This window comes from Buteo buteo, chromosome 15 (assembly GCF_964188355.1).
Source record: "Buteo buteo chromosome 15, bButBut1.hap1.1, whole genome shotgun sequence".
Classification (NCBI taxonomy): domain Eukaryota; kingdom Metazoa; phylum Chordata; class Aves; order Accipitriformes; family Accipitridae; genus Buteo; species Buteo buteo.
In genome coordinates, this window is record NC_134185.1 from 10,854,102 (window position 1) to 10,873,931 (window position 19,830).

The window sequence follows — 19,830 nt, forward strand, 5'->3', positions numbered from 1 at the left end:
ACTAGATCTTAAGTAAAATTCAAACAACTTAAATGAATCCAACATTTTTAGGGAAGCCAGAAAACCTGTATACACTATAGCATACCTACTAAAATACGCAGAAGTTACAATTCTGTAGGAGTGTACACGTCTTTCAGAAGTAACACAACATATGTGCATGCATTTACACTTACATCTGATTTTTAGCCGCTTGTCTCTGAGCTTTCCGTTCTTTCCTTTTTTGATCTGGTGGCTTAGCAAAAACAATTTCAATGTTTTCTCCCTCTAAATCTTTGCCATTCATTTCTTCCATTGCCTGAAGGAATTAACCAGACTTTAAATATACTTCTAAGCATATCTGATGTTTTTAATTTTATTCTATCTTTTAGAGTATGCATCTTAAAATTTGTTATCCAGACCTAAAATAACAATATAAATCTAAAAAAATTTTAAAATAATCAGACAACATAGTATCATAGGTTCCAGAGTTACACATTTCCTCTTAACTTGGCTCTCAAACCCAGGACTGCATGTATCAGTTGAGAAACCTTCCACTCAAAACTGTAAGTAGGCTTCAATTTTTACAAGCTGTTTCAATTAATGAAGTGACAGAACTGTCCTCTGAAAGTACAGATTTTGCAATACAGCAGTAAATTTCTAATGTCAACACACACACAAACACTACTAAAGCTAGAGATCAGTATACGTTTTTATTCCTTTATTTTACTTGAAATAAATGTAACTTCCTTTTTAAACCAGAAGCCAAAAATTAGAATTTAACAGTCTCATCCCAACCACAAAACCAAACCCATAACAAACCAGCACCACCAAAAAATAAAACCAAACAACAAAAACCCTGCTAACACGCACACGTACAATTCCCATGGGTCACAGTAATTGCTACAAGTCAAATTCAAGCAGGGGAATCCTAAAGATTCTACCACTTTTAGGGACTCTACATAGTTAAGCCTTGACAGGATACATATCCTATGAAAAGACTCTTTCCATCATCTTCCTAAGCATCTGATTTAAGGCATCTGGATGAGTAAGAAAAACTGAATCCTCCTGTATCCTCCCACAGAACACAAAAAATACGATACACTACAGGCAGGAGAGGAATTACACTTCCCCTTCCTAACAACAGATGACAGGAGAAAAAACACCAAGACCAGGCTAGCAAAATCGAGGAATGACAATTAGTCAATTGTCCAGCATCTCTCATCAAAAAGAAAAAGGTGCTTATTCCACACCATAAAAAGGAAGTCATTCTGTCCCTGGAAAATAAAAAGATTACCTAAGTTTTTATCACCTGCCCTAGATAAACTGCTTTAGATTGTCCCAATAATTTGGTGAGAAGAGTCATTCAACTTCTGACACTTCTGTTTGAAATGATAACATGTATGATTATCTTAGATACTCATGAGCAGAATTACTTAGGATAGGTGCATCTAAGACCCGCTTTTCAAACTAGCAACTGCATCTTCCTAGGAGACACCCAGAGAGGACAAAGTTATCACTGACAATGTGTTACGATTTCTCCAGAAGGAGCTTCTTCTCAAGTTAAAAGTATACAGCTTCTAAATGTTTAGTCACTACTTACACACACAGAGTTACAGTCCTCTTTACTTACCTTTACAGCACCATCCCGCTCATCAAAATGAATAAAAGCATAGTCTTTTAGCTTCTTCACTCGCTCTAGCTTTCCAAATTGACTGAAGGCCTTTTCTAGTATCTCCTCTGTTACAGTATTGGCAAGATTGCGTACAAACAAAACTTTTACCTAAAAAACCAAAACAGAACAAAAAAAAACCAACCAAAAAACAAAACCAACAAAAGTTAGAAGTATATCTAACTCCAAAATACTGAATGAAGTTTTGCAAGTCATTGCTATTGGCAGTACTGAAAACTTCGTTACATTTTATGTACAGCTTTTTATATATGTGGATATGTATATTTATATATTCATACAGCATGAGTTAGCTCCAAAATTCCCTGACTGACAGAAATACTACATCTGTTTTCAAACATAATTACGTAAGTATTAGTATCCTGAAAGTCAATCCAATTTGTGTTAATGTTTAAAAGAATCCTAGCAGCAGTAGTTTTCAACTCAGAACACTTTCAAACTTGAAAGGAGGCAACCAGGATTGGTTACACACAAAATAATTAACTTACCGAAACATTTCATTGTTTAGACAAGTTTTTGCTCAGGTATTTGCAGAACAGTCATCACTATAATATCTAGGTCAGAGGGTACAGGCCTGCAGCTTTCAAGCTGCTTACCTTGTGTTTCCTGTGCTACAGCTACACCAAATACCTAGCATCAGGACTGTGCTTGCCTGAGGAGCACTCAGTGACTTGAAGCCACAGCTAGAAGAGAGAATGCAGACAGAAGGGGATACTAAGGCTGACACTGCCAAGTCACCCTTGTACTTCCTCACAAGTCAAACTGTGTCCTTCCCTTGAGAAACAGGAACCTCCAAGTAAATCTGAAAATCTATTCCCTTCCCCAACTCTGTAAAGCATGCAATATAGCTCTTAAGCTACACAAAGACTGCTATGCAGCTTACAAGATCAGAGAGGTTGGTTATCTTTCAACTGTTGATATATGCCCTGTTAACTGCCTGACAGTAACTAAGTCATCAATATAAAGTTTCATCAACCACCAACTACTTATGATAAAAGAAATATAGAGCAGTCTGAGGAAGGCTTAAACTAAGAGTCTTAAATATAGCAGACAATGTACACTGGACACCAGGAATCATATACATTAGCAATCCGTTAGTATTCAAAGACTCATCTTTGCACCCACACTGAGGCTGCACTACATGACTGTACGTTAGCACGTTTACATGATGACATCCATGGGTTCTCACAATTTACAAGCCTCTCTGACTTGTTGGGGAGAGTCCCTTCCATACACTGCCACCATGCTGACAGCCTAATCCTCTCCTACTGCCAAAGAAGGCTCACAGTCTTACCTTCCTACAATGCAGCTGCACATCAGCTGCAAAGACCTGCAATTTCTGTTCACATCCCCTTCACTACTAGTGGTTTCAAATTAGCTGATGACACAATGTGAACATCATTGTACGTGGCAGCACTGACTTACCACTCCTAACCCTGAAGGTCAACACAAATAACGCAGGGTGTGAAGGAATCAAATAAAGCATGCTTCGATTTTTGAACCAGAGCCATAATCTCTACTCCCACCACATACAGGAACTCAATAAACCCAGACACCCTTTTTATAAGAATTACTATGTAATTAAGTTAAAAATAAACAGAACAGACTTCCACAAATCTTCATCTCGCTCACTAGCTGAACTAGGATGGGATGCAGAGTTTGGAAAAAGGGATACTACAGATCATAAATGTGAACCACTGTACCGACTCTAGTCTTTGGCAATAGCTACTCTTGCCGATTCTCAGGAGCTAAGTGTCATAGCCAGCTCCATGAGGTAAGCTGCTTCCTATCCTGTGTTAAGCTTCTCCTACATGCCTTGATGGCAAGAGCAATCTTTATTTCTTGTAACCCATATGTAATAACCATTTTCAGTAAACTGTCCTAATTGCTACCTTAACCTTATTTCATGAAAATCAATTACAGGAAGTTTTGTGATGTAATCAACGGATTTAAAAAATGGTAACTTTCAATCAACTGTTCCTTACTCTTGTACTTTAGGAAAGGGTGAAAACTAGAATCTTATGAGGAATCCTAAATAGCCTTCACTAATAAATCCACAATGACTGACAGCGTCAGACATGATCAAAAACCTCAAAAATCATCACTTTTTTGTTACAACGACTAACACAACATTTTTTAAAGAAGCAAAAAGAAACTAATATAAATTTTTTCCAGTGTAGATGAATCCAATTATCTCTAACAGCTGAAATTTTTTAACACCTTTGGTCATATTACAGGTTAAAAGCGTAGCTGAACCAGTCAAGGTAGATGTCAAAGCTAGGGGGCAGGTTAAAGAGTAGGTTGAGAGAAGATGAACCCATTTTTACTATCTAAAGAGGAAAAGCCGGGGGGGGGCAGGAAGAAAGTCACCATCTTCGTTAAGGCTCATAGACTGCAACACCAAGAATCCGTAAATACACATCTAACAAGCAATATAACCAGCAGCAGCATTTTGTCATAAAGGCAGAACTCACTTTTAAAACTGCTTAAGATTAGAGTACACCCAAAACTTCTGGGATCTGCTCCTTTTCCTCCTCTTACCTACAGCACGAACAGTTCAGACTTCATTACCACATTCTCCAAGGATTACTAGCCCCGTCTCCTGTCCTGTAATTTACCAGGCAGCCACAAGCACAAGACTTTATTTAGCTGCTTAACCTGCCACTCCAGAACATCCTCTGTAGCCTCAGCCATGCTACAGAAATCCAGTAAAACATTAAGAAATTTACCTGCACTACATGTCTAAGAGGCATCAAAGTAACACTCAGGAGAAGTTAAGCTATCAACACAGCTACTAAAGTTGGAAAAAAGTTCACTTTGGACCAGAAATCAATTACTTAACCAGTTATACTCTGATCTGTCAGTACAAGCACTCATCTCCTGTAGCACATATGTCTAGCTTCAGAATCTAGCTTTCTATCTCATCACGCTCAAGGTACTTCTTATTTAAGGTAACAGCCCATTTAAATTTTAAGTATGCATCCATACAGTACTCTCCACAATGTTTAAGCAAAAGTCTAGAGGAGAAAGGAAAAAAGGCTCGAGTAAATATTTCAGAAATTTAAATTAGTAGGTGTCCATATATTGATGAAATGACACGCTGCTTCTGCAAGGTATTTAGAACAATGCTGGTCACCTTCTGGTTACAAAGTGAATTTGTCTTCCTCATAGTTTGCTCTTATGGACTTGCTTTTCTAGCAGTCTTGACAAGAAAACCACCGATCAGATGATTATCCTGATAAAGCAACCTGCTCCTACTCCTCCAGAGCCTTCTACCACAGGAATGTGTAAGATGACATGGGTCAATAGCTCTCCCTTTGCTCCCGACTGACAGTCTACCTGCAGCTCACATTTGGGAGGTTACTGACTGCAGCAGCAGCTCAGCTGCTCTTTCTCTTAGGAGAGAGACAGCAATAAACAACAGGAAGTAAATCTAAGACTTCCAGAAGTGCCAGATGTGGTCAGAGTTTCTCCAAATGTACAGTAAGTGGGCAAGCAAGACTGAAGTAGATACTTTCCCTGTGCAAGCAAGACTGGAGTAGATACTTTCCCTGCTGCAAGAATAAACTAAGGGACACAGCCAGCGAGAAAGGGCAGACACCAACGCTTGTCTCAACCTCTGCCTTCAGACACAGGCTAGATGCTGTCTACTCTTTCAGTATTCTCATTCACATAGTCCCACTTTTCCATACATCTTCAACCCAAGCTCCATGCCCTATCTTTGGCATATTAGCACTAGAAGTATACAATTCGATTATCTGCACATTTTCTGTATTTATGTTTCTTCCCGTTTCATGTCCCATTTTAAATACAAAACAATAAAAGGCATTAACACATTCAAAAAACTGTACGTTAAATGGGGCAAACCACTGTCAAGCTTTAAATTTCTTTAGCCTTTCACTCCCCATATCTGTAAACTTACTTAGGAAAGATACCTGATTATGTCCCCTATCACTTCCTGCTTATCTATTCAATCATGTCAGCACTAGTTCCTGTTCATTTATTTTAACAGTTTGCTGGATTAGGCCTCTTCTCTAGGCCGCCATATTTAGGAAGTGCCACCTTCAACAAATTTTACCTGCAAGACTCTTCCCCACTTGCTGATAGTCTATGATGCCAGGCAAGAAAAATAAAGTCTGCAGACAGGGTAGTCCAAAAGCTTCTGTATTGCCTGTATTACAAAGCAGCTTTTTCCCTAAAACGAGCCCCCACCCCAACACTTTTCCCTTATGGCTCACCAAAGAGGAGATCCCAGCCAAGCTATCTTACTAGGTCCATCAAAGTAGGACTCCAGCAAGTGATGCGTCTCAGATGAGAGCAAAAGCACAAACAAAAAGCAAGCAAAGAAAAAGAGATAAGGATATGGGGGCTAGCTAGGAGTTTCCATTAAACAACTCAGCTACACAACATAACTGAAAAAGACAGGGTTGGGCATTATCTGATGGGAAAAAAATTCAGGTAATTCGTTTCTGGCAAAATATCACACACATATATAAAACAACTGCTACAATGTACTTCAAAATGTTAACAGTCCAGACTTCAGTTTTACTGAAATATTTGAAATCCAAAATATTACTAGTCTTAGTATTTTAAGGAATTAACTCCCCCCAAAATTAAAAATAAAGATACAGAGTTCCAAACACAAAGTAATTGCCTAACTTCTCAGAAGTAACTGCTAAAGGCAACTTTGAAAACACATTCGTCTATCTTGCTGACATGTTCCAATTCTGAAGTGACAAAGTTCCAGGGTTAAAAAGAATTAAGGTTTGTTCTGTGAGTGTATCTGGATTTCCATCCCTCCATAAAAAGAATTAAGGCTTGTTCTGTGAGTGTATCTAGATTTCCATCCCTCCAAATATTAAGCTACAAAACCATTTTAACTTTTGGAGTCACCACCACCACTTCCAGATGAGAACTAAGTACATGAGGCCTATGTGTCATTTTGGCAAGAATTATGTTCAACATTCAGCCTTAGCAGCACAAAATAACATCAGTCAATAGAGCTTTAGAATTCACATCAGTTTTAGAGTGGATTCATATTTTTATCATCTCGCCTACAACATCTCTGTCAGGAAGGCTGAAAGACACTATTTAAACTTGGGCTAATGTCAGGAAGTTATTTACTTTGGAACAAGGCACTTTAAATATATTATGGTTCCCTTATAGCTTTATTACCTTTGCCATGACTTCAGGATCTGGGTCTTCTATAGGGTCAGCCCATTCAACTGTAACAACATTTCCCCAAACTTTCACTTTGCCACTCATTAACCTACGCCTGGCCTGAGCAGCAGTTTTGTGATCTTCATATTCAAGGAAACAGAAACCCCGGTTCTTTTTCTTGTCATCAGGCTGATGATACAATATGACATCTGTAAGACCCTCTGAAATTAAGCAAAATATTTATTTGTTATGGCTTCAATTCACGAATTTGTATTATAAAGTAGGGATTATCTTTCTGGTAAGCATGCATCTGACAAGTGGTTCCAAAAAAGCACAAACACACTACACTTTTGAGACCATGCACATAATGAGATTTCCCTACCTTTAAGACTAACATTTTCAAAGAGAGACATTAGACTATCCCAACTTAGGCTCCATTTTTATTATATGAAGAAAGTTTAGTCGCTATGGAAGAGTACCTTTCCTCTAACTAAATGGAGAAGAGATAAGGGCAGCCAAAAGTTGTGCTTTGTCAGTTCTTCTCTCAAACCCCTAAGTCACACCACTTATCAGCATGGTTTTTTTCCATGGATGTCTAAACAAGAGATCAAAATTGCATGATTTTAAGACATCTTTGAAGTTCCAGTGTTGCTCCAAGGAATCTGAAGTACATCAGTCAGTAATAGAGAAAGCCATCAAGTGTTACCTTTCCCAGTTTATATGCCATTATCTCCTTATCAAATCACTAAGAATTCTAAAGCACAGAACTATTATGTTCTCCAACCTGCTTCAGTTTTGCCTTGAGAAGTTTTAAAACATCCATTAGTACTGAAATAATTAACCGTCTATTTCTTTGAATGTTTGGGGTTTTTTTAAACATTACACACATTCTCTAGGTAAAACTTGGAACCACACATCTAGTCTAATCACAAACATTTCAGTCCTCAGCATAACAAGTTCTAAAAAAAATAAAACGCCTGAAAGTCAGGACAAATGCTGAGTGGTCTTCGTTTGGATTCGTCATCATTCAACCATAAGCCAAAAGATGGTGAAGAGAGTTCATCACTGATCATGTTTGACATCTTTCCACCTCTACAAAACACAGTTATTGACTTACCTGTTACTTTGCTAAATTCTTCAACAATTTGCTCCTTGGTTTTACTTTTAGGAATAGAACCAACAAAAAGCCTATTATTGGCAACAGAGATGCATACACCAATGTGTTTTCCAGAACGAATTTCATGGTTGTTGTACTGAAAGAAAAATAATTGGACAATCATCAGTTATATTATAGGTTATTTTCACTCCTCTCCAACAGCAGCATACCAATTATTTTACTTCTGCAAACACAGCATTAAGTAACATATTAAATTCTTTGGAACTTAACACATTCTTACAATACATATTCAACTGTTCTGAAGTATACCCATGCTAAGACATCTCCGCAATTTCAGTCAACGATTATTCTTCCCTTCGTGTTCAAGCCTCTTTCTTAATACATGTTTCTTTAGAGAGTTTTTCATGTAGAACCATGAAAGGTAAATCTTATGTCCAAGTCATTAAGGTCGAGGCTTCTCCCTTCACAACAGTGCAGGAAGAAAATGCAAGTTCCTCTATAGATTCTATCTATGAATTCTTGCTTTGTGTATAACACAAGATGGGCGCTACAATTGAAGTCAGATTCCCTTCTAAAGTTCCATAATTAACAAAAGAAAGAGAGCCACAATCAGGTCTTCTCCACAAAATATGCAAGAGCAACTGGCAAATACTTTCCAAAGCACATAGATTATACATGTAAAAATAGTAAACAGCAAGAACAACCTTCTACTGACTTGAAATCCTAAGACTTCTGTGCAAATGCTTCTCCCATAACAGATTGTTTAGAAGACACCCTGAACAAGTCAGCAGTTTAAGGGGAAAAAAAAAGTATTACTGTAGACATCTGTTGATAAAAAATGCCTTTCATTGAGATGCAGACACAGACATGCATCATCCAAATAAGCAGCAGGGAGGTCAACTGGTGGTACATCAACCCCTTTCCAACTGGAAGCCCTGGAACAGACAGTTCTTTAGCTAGGAAAATGCATTTTGTGGTCAACATCTTATTGATAAGTAGCAGGACAGCTTTTTATAATTTAATCTAGCTATTTATTCTATGAGTTATTTTGTGTTCAGTGGTAAACCTTCCTGCATAAGCAAGTTCTCCCACACCCCTTCTTGCTTTTTGCACCAAAATCAGGGTGAAGGTGTTTGTTTATTTATCTTCTGCAAACTAAAACTACATCACTGAAAACTTTCAAAGCTAGACAACTGCACCGGAAGTGAGCTAAAAGGAGAACTGTACATGTGAAAGGGATCTGGAGTGGCACCTTCCCAACTAATTATGTCTCAAAACACAGCAGGATACAGTAAAAGACTTCTATCTCCCTATCTGTTGACCATGTGGCAGAGGAATAGTTGATTTTAAAGTAGGAAACAGCTGCACAGGAAGACTGTATATATTATGATCACTAATAAACAGACTTACACTCATTAATGAAGAGACAGATTACATTAGCTCAAAAAAAAAATCCCTTAAAGAAGCTGACAGTTTATTAATCTGGAAACAAGACAAACTGATTCTTCATTAACTGAAGTGTACATGAGGAAACATTTCTTTACATTAGGAAGCATTCTTTTACTGAGAGGATGGTCAAACACTGGAACAGGCTTCCTAGAGAGATGGTCAATGCCCCAAGCCTGTCAGCATTTAAGAGGCATTTGGACAATGCCCTTAATAATAATACTTTAACTTTTGGTTAGCCCTGAAGTGGCCAGGCAATTAGACTAGATGATTGTTGCTGGTCCCTTCCAACTGAAATATTCTATTCTACATGGATAATAGAAGGTATTATCCGACTCTTCTTGTTTAAGTCTACGAACAAAGTTTGGCTACACATTTAATCCAAGGAGAGCCTCTTGTACAACTCCTGGCAACAAAGTAGTATTTCGTAACTTAAAAAAAAATTAAAATATTCTACCATATTGCAATTCCACACTGACAGTAGCTCCTAGTAGTTTTTTCTTAGTACAATATATTAACTACTATTTTTCATTGTATGTTTCTCTTAACATAGAAAAAACAGTTTCGAATTAGGTGCTCTTGAATATAAAGTTGGTGGGTTTTAGGTAAATAGCTTGCATACCATCTGTAAACTTAGATTAGACACGAACAGGCCCAAATCATGATCTGGGTAAAATGCCAAAACAGTCAGGCTACCAGATTAGCTATGTCAGCATACTGCTTCCCCCTCCTGTCACCACTGAATCAATGCCCAAAGTTAGTAACAGAGATATTACTACCCTCTAGACAACATGATACATTTTTTTTTGCTAAGTTATGCAAGAACCTACTTACAAACAAGTCAAAGTATGCATAAGGTCTGTCTTGTCATTTTATCCACTTAAAACTTTCACCAGCAATTTTAGCTTATTTCCAACAGCAAATGGCAAGTTGTACTGCTGCACATAGCTGGCAAACTGCTTAAGGGGCATATTTGCCTAACTCACCTGTACCTGCAACTTGATCAAGCTTACACTTGCTCTACTCAAAAATACACCGTATGCTACTATAGTTTTCAGTATGTTTTCCTACGAGCTTCACCTCACAAGTATTTATCCTGTACATGTCTACAGTAACCTTAATCACTCAAGAATCTTTTGAAAAACTGAAATCTAACAACTTCATATGAAATAGGAGGGAGAATTGAACTCGTGTACAAAAGAATACAACTGGAGTTATAGTTCTTAACTCAAAACAGCTTAAAACAGAAGATAAACACAGGGTAACAAGTGTCTGGGAACACAGGGAAAAAATGTCTAGGGTTAAAAAAAAAATGAAGTTAGACTTCTGATAGGCAGTGCTTGTGTGAACATCTGAGATGTCATTTCTACTTAACCAGTGAGGGTTAACCACACTAGATTAAGTTCTGGGCATAAAATTAACTACTGTTCATATCTGTAAGTCTTCTCAGTATCAGGCCATAGCATCACTTCATTTTTGTCTCAAGCACAGCCCCAGAAGTATTTCAAACACAATTTAGGGAATTCTTCCCTTTAAGTGACTTGAAAATGCATATGAATAAACAAAATCAAGGCTTCAACCTTTTAAATTGCAAAATTTCTTCTGGTTAATGAACACAGTAAGTTAATATCAAGTTTATCAAAAAATTTTAGTCCAGTTTTACATTAAGTTGTTATAGAGACTGTGGATGGTAAAACAGCCACGCAAATATGAATTGTATGCAAAATACGTTACACCAACTGCAAGAGCCTGAAGACAGGTCAGTTTATTCTCTGCTGCAGTTTGGGTATTGACAAAACCTCACAGCTGTGTCTTATTACTCAGAAGCCTACAGGCAATGCAGAGATTTTTATTCTCATTTTTACTATACTTCACAGAGTCCTAAAAAAAAAAAACAAAAAAAAAAAACCACCAAACCTCTGGGAAGAAGATGGGAAATTAGAGAACCACCCCTATCCCACAGAGTCCAGAAAGCTGGGAAATAAGTTGTATACACATCAGAAGATTACAGGTAGTATCAAAAAGAACACCACCTGTCAAAATACTAGGATATTAAAATTGCTGGGACCAAGGGTTCAGCATTTCTAAGAGGTCTTTCAGCAGCCTCTCCCACGCATGTGTAACTAATACAAGTGATAGACCTGCAATTTTCAACTGAGCTCTACAGCCATGTTTTGCTATTACCTCTGCAAATCACTCCTAGACAACTTGGGAAACTTACAATACACCAAACTAGCCAGCCAGCTATGGTTGGAACCATTCAAAAGCTGACAAATGCCACAGGATCCAATTTAAAACTAACCCTGCCCTCAAAGAGGTTAGCAGAAAGGCTGAAAAACTGCCCCATCAATCGCAATGCTTCTCAACTGTTACACTCAGTTGCTATTTAACTGAAAAACAACACACTGCATAACAAAGATGAGATATAAACGGACACTAAGTACCTCCTTCCTTTCTATCATTTAGTGGAAGACTGAGGCTAGGATCTGATGTTACTTTTATGGAAACACAACCTGAATTACTTTTCAGAGCATGCTGCCTTTAAGCAAAACCCAGCTAAGTGAAGAAAAACTTCTTCTTGTTCATTTACTAGGTGCCTCTGAGAACATATTTGATTTGATTCACTGTTTGCCAAGTCATGTGCATTAACTCTTAAAGAGTTCACACACCATATAAATAGCTAGGTTGACAATGAAAGTACAAAGAGGTATACACAGTTATCCTCAGTATATTTGGATTGTGCACAGGAACACCAGCTGTTCTTATTTAAAAAGCTGAACAGCATATACCGGAGATTTCTGTATGTAGACATTTCTATACTTTTTCAGAACACATTCCCATCTTCAGCTTGATTTGCCTCCACCAACTGACTTACATTACTAATATGTCAATAGGGTACCTTGATGGTTTAAGATGTACCTTACTACAAAACAAGAGATTTTAACCCTACAATATTAATACCATATCAGTACACCTCAGAGTGAGTACGGTTAGCACTCTTCAGGGTCATACCACACACTGATCTTGGCCATATCGATGTAGTACTAAAAAATTCAAATTCAACTTCACTGGGACAACAAAGGAGCAGTGCAAGGATCAGGGTGGCATTTCTTCTCCCCGCTCTTTTTTAGTGATGGATACTTCATGCATAAGCACTGGAAAGCTTATTAAGAGTAGCCTATTCCTTATATCAAACTATTTCACACCTCTGCATAAAACAGAGGTAATGTTCTTTAACCTGCCAGGATTTATGACTTTTTCCAGTCAGCTGCAGCGCACAGAACAGACCTTAACACTCAAGAGTGATTATTTCCCATCTGAAGTATCTTACGAAATTCTGTGACTTCAGGAGCATTTTTCCAGCACGGGGCCCCCTGCTGGTGCACAAGCAAATGAGAAATCGCAAACAACCTGACCAATGCTTCCCTTGTACCACAGCAGCCCGCACACCACTTCTCCCCAAAACTCATCCAGATGCAGACAGCTCAAGAAGCCACTATTGCTAATACAACTTTTGCTAATAATAAGGGCTCATCTAACTGGACCAAACAGCAGGGCATCGGGTGTTTGGTTTTTTTTTCCCCTGTCCCTAACACAGCCAGTAAAAATTTATACACTATGTAGAAATATTTAAAAACACCTAGTGGGCATTTATGAAGTGATCTAACAATGACAGTTTCATCTTAAGCATTAGGATCAGGACAACTGCGTATAAGCCAGCTAGTGTTCTTAAAAAAAAAGTCCAAGTTAGAAAACTTACCAGTTTAACAGCTTCCTGAGCTGCCTCTTTAGTACAAAAAGTGACAAAAGCATATCCTCTATTTAGACCAGTTAGCGGATCCATCATTAAGCGGAGATCCCATATAGGGCCAGCTTTCTCAAATAATGGAACAAGTTCATCTTCAAACAAGTCTCTTGGAATCTTGCCCACAAATATCTACAACAGACATACAGAGTGTTGTTTATAAAAAAAATACTTCCAATGAATAAGAATACATCTACATAAACATCTCCTTCTTCTTACCTCTGTACCAACAGAAGGTTGTTGTCCTGAATATACGGACTCTGGAGGAGGTCCACCATACTTTCTCTGTCCAGTAGTCACATCAAGAGTGTAGCCGGTTCTCTCCAAGAGTGCCTTCAAGTAAGAAACTTAAAATTTTAAAATCATATACAAATTGAGATAGTTTAGATGCACTTCACTGACAGACAGACATGCTTATAATTCCTCTTAAACTTTACTGCTCTGAAACTCCCACAGGCAAACAAATCTACTGCTAGTACTTCAACAAGAAACTTGCAAAACAATTATTAGAACTATCAGGTAAAGAAATACTGTTAGAAAATTAAGAGTTTCACACAGTTTTCCCAATTCCTTCATTTTCATACAAAAAAAAAGGCCAAGTAATAGAATAGCAAGCTTCCCTTTAATTAGAAAGATCTTAGTCTGAGCCACTTCTTGTTTTGGCATGTCCAATCCTGCCAACATTTATGCACAGGAGTTCCCTTCACTTAATGAGATTACTCATAAGTGTGAAGTTAAAGAACACATGTTTAAGTGCTTACACCCCTGGAACACTGTACCGACTGCTTCGGGTATCCAGCCACTTAAGTGGTAGTACTACTTCCCTTCTCCTGTCCTCTCCCCCCACCCCCAAATTCCTTGTGGGCACATACAGCATCCCTGTACAAGTGATCCTCACTAGAATCACTACATACAGTTACAGATGTACTACCAATTTAAAATGCTAGATGAAATTCAGTATGCAAATACATAATGAGAAACTCCTCTGAAATTAGTCTTTCTTAATAATTTTGTACAAAGACAAACCAACTCTACACACAAAGAAACATCACATTAAACAAGCCTAATTATAATCAAGACTTAGTAATTTCACAACTGGAAAATTGCAAAGTTATTTAAAATGCTATAGCCATCAGCAATAAAAGCTATGTTACTTTAAGTTAGTAAACAAAGACCTCATATTATTGTTGTTTTATGTGGTAGTGACAAAAAATTGTATCAGTTCTTTTGAATTTATAATTAATGGCATCTCAGCCTCAAAGTCAGGAGAAAAAAAGATTTTCTAGTTTCACAAGCTGCACAGTCATTTGTAATATATATCAGGTTCATTTTGCACTTTACACATGAAAAGTCAAAGATGAAAGATTCTCTCGCTTTTTAAGACATCAACTAAGCATGCTTAAATTGTTTTCACTTCCTTAAGCTTTGGTAAAGTTGCTAATCACAGAATTTTAAAATAAATCATAGTATGCCTAACTCTTGAGACAGGAGTCTCTTGCTAGCCAAGGACTCGGACCAAGAAATAACATGTCCATTACTAAGACAGTTTGGGGTACAGTTTATGAGAACAGCGATTATGTCACAAGAAGTGGGCTAAATCCTAAATCCATTACGGTCTGTTTTTTCAGACACATGTGGTATCTCCTCCCTATTGTGGAGGTGTTCTAAATCCAAACTGAAGGAAAAAACAGAGAACAAAAAAGAAAAGAAACAAAAAACCACCAGCAGCTGAAGTTATGCATTCTGAACTCAAAGATCTATGCTGACAAGTTTCCAAAAACTTTTAACTGTGAAATAGTATAACTATCTCAACTAGACGTAAAGCAAACTGTCAAATCTTTTTCACTTTTATATACACTCAGTTCCAGTAATTAGGAGTATATTAACTTTCCTCCTAAAGAGGAAGAAGTGTAAGACAAAAATGCAAGAGACAGCTTTCAGTAATGACAAATACTCTAAAATAGCCTTTTTAAGAAAAGCACAGTTCCAAATGAATCAAGGTATCTGTCACAACAGCTTTGAAACACCACAGACAGACCGCATAACTTTTATCTTTTAGGCACATACCTTAATTTTTGCCTCATCTGGTCCTTTGCTAGAATCTGCCACCTTGGTCCCCTGTTTTTCCCTCTGCCTGTATGTCTTCATGACTCCACATAAAAAGGCACTTTTGTTCTGCAAAAGATGTATTAATCTTCAGGTCTGAAAACATGACAAGCCAGAATCTAATTTTACCCTGAACCAATACTGTGCTTGTTTTACGTATCGCATATGGATCACTGAAGAGACTTAAGCAAACCTCTTGCCAATCAACTTGCAGTTTACCCCTCAACATTATATTCTAAATTGCTTAACATTACCTGAACATGTGAGAGATCACTGTCTTTAAACTGCTGAAGCACTGCCAATGCACCTTCTTCATTGAATTCCTTTAAAGCTTCAATAGCTCTTTCATCTAGATCGCTATGTGCAACTAGCCCTAGAGAAAAGAAAAAAAAATTACTAATTATATTTGGGCAGCAACCTTTGTTTAACCACATTTAACACATCTAACACATTTCAGTGACCCCTAAATCAATCACTGATTAACATAAGTTACTACACCTAATAAATTACTTAGTCCTCTTAAAGGTAAATATTTAAGTGTATTTAACCTTTTTTTAATAAAAGTCAAAAAAAAAGTTAAGATTAACAGTTATTGCATTTATGACTTCTGTGAAACCCAGATGTTACACGGGCCAAGTTTATTTTCAGTATCTTGAAGCTGAATTCAGAAGGATCTATCAAAACCTGACTTAGCTTGCCTAGCAATGGTACCCTGGTACATTTTGAGAAGCCTATAAAGACAAATAAACTGCAGCACTGAAAGTGACCACCACAATCCAAAAAAAAATCAAGCTTAAAAAATGCTAGCTATTACCGTGTCTGAGAGAACCAATACAATAACCTTTGCATCCATGAGCCCAAATACAATATCACGAATTATCATTTACATGAGAAGATGAATACCAAGGCTTCAGTTACTTACAATTACCTACAACTACTGTAAAAGATGCACAAAGACCACATCACCTACTCCTCCTAAGAAAAAATCATCTGTTACCTATTCCAGCTGTTGCTATGGTCACCTGCATACTTCTCCTCCTTCCCACCCCTCAGCCCAGTGGGAAGACCCAAGACTCTTCTCTGAAAAATACTACGATGAATTAAAGCACTGAATGGAAAACATCCACAGATTTTGGTAAGACTGCAGTTCCCATACTTTTGGAAACCACAAAAAGTTGCTATTTTAGCCCAAAGACAGCAGAATCCAATAAAATATTGTAAGCGTGGTTTTGCAAGTGTTACATCTTACCTGCAACGTAAATTTCGTCTAGTTTTTCAGCAACTTTCTGTGGTAAACCAGCATCAAGCAATGTCTGGAAATGCTCAGAATGGGTAACTGCAGCAGAAGTATCCATGGGCTCTTCAGTACCATTCCCATTAACATGTTCAGTAGCCATGTTTCCAGATATCTGTTCAAATGCAATAAGCATCATAATTAAGCTAAAATATCTTCAAGAACAATTCAAGTGACAATACATGCAACAGACTGACCTGTTCTTAAGAAAAAAAAAAAAAAAAGAAAATAATAACCGTAGACCACTTCCCTGATACTTTCTGGCTTTGGAAGACGCACAAAATTCCTCAAAAGAAGCACTAACACAAAGGAAAGCCCTAACACCACTGCCTAGCGGGGGTGGGGTAGCTTTCACTGCAGGTTTTACACAACCCAGCCAGACACTCTGACTCACCTCCCTCTCTCCGTCTCTCTAACACACTCCCTAAGAGCCTCTGAACAAGTTAGAAATGGAGCAAGAAGCCAATGGCGGGGGTGGGAGGAAGAGCAAACCTGCCACATGCAGCCGCCGCTACCGCGATACCGTCACTGACACCCGCTGCTGCCTCCACCTCCCGTTGCAAACTCGCTGCCCCCCCCGGAGCGAGCCGCCTCTCCAGGCCCCAGGCGCGGCCGGGATCCCTTCCCGCCTCCGCTCCGGTGTCGGCCGGGCAAGCGAGAGGAACAAAGCGCTCTTCCCAGTCCGCACCCACCCACGGTGGCGGCGGCAGCGGCAGCCGCCATGAGCCCGATGGAAACACGTGCTCTGCGCGTTCAGATGTCCTACAACTTCCTCCAGTGACCGACTTCCCCCCCTCCCCGCCACACTCCCGCAGGAGGAGCGGCTCCCCCCCCACACCCCAAGCCCCAGCCATTCCCCACCTCTCACCCTATTCCCCCCGGAGAACGGTTGCAACACCCCGGGCCCGATTTGACCACTCGGCCGGGAGCTCGCGTCGCTTCCCGGCCCCGCCGCTGCCGCCGCCACCACCCCCCCCCCACCCCCCAGCCACACTTCTCCCCGAAACAATGCAGGGGCCCGCCGCCAGCCCCGGCTCCCGGCCGGGAAAGGCCGCTGCCCGCCGCCCACCGCCTCACGACGTGACCGGGGACACGCCAGACCCGAGCGCGCCCCCCCCCTCCCGTCCCCCCTCCCCACGCACACGCCGGGCACCGAGGTCGCGGCTCCCCCCCGGCCCGGCCCGGCCCAGCCCCTCACGGGCAATGAATGGAGCGGCGGAGCCGGCAGGACAATGAGGCGAGAGCCACGCGCCCCGCGCGGGGACGGCCCGGGTGCCCCCCCGGCCGCCGCCGCCGCCTCCCCAGCGCCGGCCAGCCGCCGGGCCTAGCGCGCGGGCACCGGCCCAGCCCGGCCGCCCCCCGCCCGACAGCAGCGGCCACGAAGGCAGCCAGCTCCTCCACCCATCGCGCAGCGCCTGGCAGCCGGGCCCCGGCCCGACAGCGCTGCAGGGCCCCAGCGTGCGCCTCCCGCCCCGCCCGCCGGCTCCCCTCCGCCGCCTCAAGCCCCTCTGCCGCCCGGCCCGGCCCTGCCCCGGCCCGCTTCCCACCCCGCTCCGCGGGCGGCTGCCGCCGCTCCGAAGCCCGAGCCCGAGCCCGAGCCTGAGCCCGAGCCCGAGCCCGCCGGCCTGCCCGCCGGCGCCCAGCGCCTGACCTGTCGCTGCGGGGGTGAAACGCCGTGCGAAGGGGCTCGGGGCGCGGCTAGCGGCTCGGCGTGCTGAGGAGCTGCCCCCCTTCTCCGCTCCCTCGGTGTGTCCGGACAGTGTGCTGGAGCTGGCGTAAAATGGCGGCCGCTCGAGCGCTCACGCCGCTGCTGGCACCAACCCCAGCCCCTTCCACTCGGCTCGGGGGGGGGGGGGGGGAAGCGGGGGGGGGCGGGGGGGGGAGAAGAGGAGGCGCCGCGCGCGCTGGCGCAGCCCCAAACCCGGGGTCTCCCAGGCAGCTCCGCAAGGGTTATCGCCTCGCCCCGCCCGCCGGGCTGCCCGCGCGCGCGCGCGCCCGCCCCGCCCTCACGCACGCGCGCGCGCGCGCCGTCTCCTGCCCTCCCCTCCCCTCCGTCCCCTTTACGCGCTCTGCGTTCCATGCGGAGCGGCGCGCGCGCGCGGGCGCGCGCCCGCCGCTCTCTCCCTCCCGCCCGGGTGGAGCGTTAGCCAGCAGGGGCGCGCTGCCGGGGGGGGGGTGGGGGGGAAGGAGGAGGAGGCGGCGGCAGCGGCGGCGGGACGGGCCCCGCGGGGGGACGGGACGGGACGGCGAGGTGCGGGGCGCGCCCGGCCTTCCCCGGCGCCTTCCGCGCCGCCCTTGCACCTGTGCGGGCACCACGCGAAAAGCGGCGCTGGCGGAGCGGCTCGCCGGGCCGGCCGGGGATTGGGCGAACGGTCGTTCCCACGGCGCGCAGGTGGCACAAAGGGGACCGCCGCGGACCGGAGGCGGGGAGTCCCGGCCCGGGGGGGGGAAGAAACGGCGGAGACAAAGCCACGCAGACAAAGGGAGGGGGAAGAGCGGCGCTTTGTGTGGCTGCCGGCCAGCCCGGCAGCGCTCCGCTCCCGCCGCAGCCGCGCTGAGGCGCCTCGCGCCCCTTCCCTCAGGGGCAACCGGGGCTCCCCCCCACCCCCTCAGGCGGGCTCTCCACAGCGGCCCGGCCCTCCGTGGCGGCCGTGAGGAGGGAGCGCTTTTCCAAGGGGAACGGGAGTTTCCCTCGGTCGCTGCGGCCGACCCGCCGTTAAACGGGCCCGGGCGGTGGTCGGCGGGGCGGGCTCGGGCGTCGCGCGGCTCGGCCGAAATGCCACAGCGAGCCCGGAGAAACGAGGCCCTTTCCCCACAGCCAGACTCTGAGCGTCCGCTCGTTGGCGATTTAACTTTGTGGTGCTGGCCGCAGGAGAAGGCGGGTCTGGCCACACGGCGTTGTCAGGCGCAGGTCCCTTGCTGGGGATCCTCGTCGCACGCTTCTGAATTCCAGTTCCTAACGCGTCTCGCAGACCTCAGACGAGAAGCCTGGAAACCGACCTGCTAAGCTCCGCCAGACCTGTTCACTCCAGATAAAAACAGCGAAATGAAGGCAGGAAGGCACACACGGCGTTACTCACTTCCTCAAAGGCAGCTCAGCGGCAGGCTGACCCGACTGCTGCTGCCCCTTACCCGGCCAAACACCTTCAACGTGTCTCCCAATGTTTTAAGAACAATTAAGCCTCCACAGTGGAGCAAGCACGGACAATTACAGGGTTAGTTCACTGTCAACAAAT

General features: G+C 42.7%; 1 protein-coding gene across 6 annotated transcripts in view; it reads right to left on the reverse strand.

Moving 5' to 3' along the window:
- SYNCRIP (synaptotagmin binding cytoplasmic RNA interacting protein) overlaps positions 1 to 19,830 on the reverse strand; it is a 49,731-nt gene that overhangs the window by 8,294 nt on the left and 21,607 nt on the right. For 5 of the 6 annotated variants that reach the window (XM_075046564.1, XM_075046563.1, XM_075046566.1 and 2 more), the window contains exons 2-10: positions 16,550 to 16,709; positions 15,555 to 15,673; positions 15,262 to 15,369; positions 13,414 to 13,527; positions 13,150 to 13,326; positions 7,944 to 8,079; positions 6,842 to 7,047; positions 1,610 to 1,759; positions 174 to 295 (exon numbers count right to left, since the gene is read on the reverse strand). In XM_075046564.1, coding sequence (XP_074902665.1) covers positions 174 to 295; positions 1,610 to 1,759; positions 6,842 to 7,047; positions 7,944 to 8,079; positions 13,150 to 13,326; positions 13,414 to 13,527; positions 15,262 to 15,369; positions 15,555 to 15,673; positions 16,550 to 16,697 — 1,280 coding nt within the window. In that variant the 5' untranslated portion in view covers positions 16,698 to 16,709. Of the gene's footprint in view, positions 1 to 173; positions 296 to 1,609; positions 1,760 to 6,841; positions 7,048 to 7,943; positions 8,080 to 13,149; positions 13,327 to 13,413; positions 13,528 to 15,261; positions 15,370 to 15,554; positions 15,674 to 16,549; positions 16,710 to 18,245; positions 18,428 to 19,830 lie in introns of those variants that run through there. The other variant, XM_075046562.1, reaches the window with a different exon arrangement.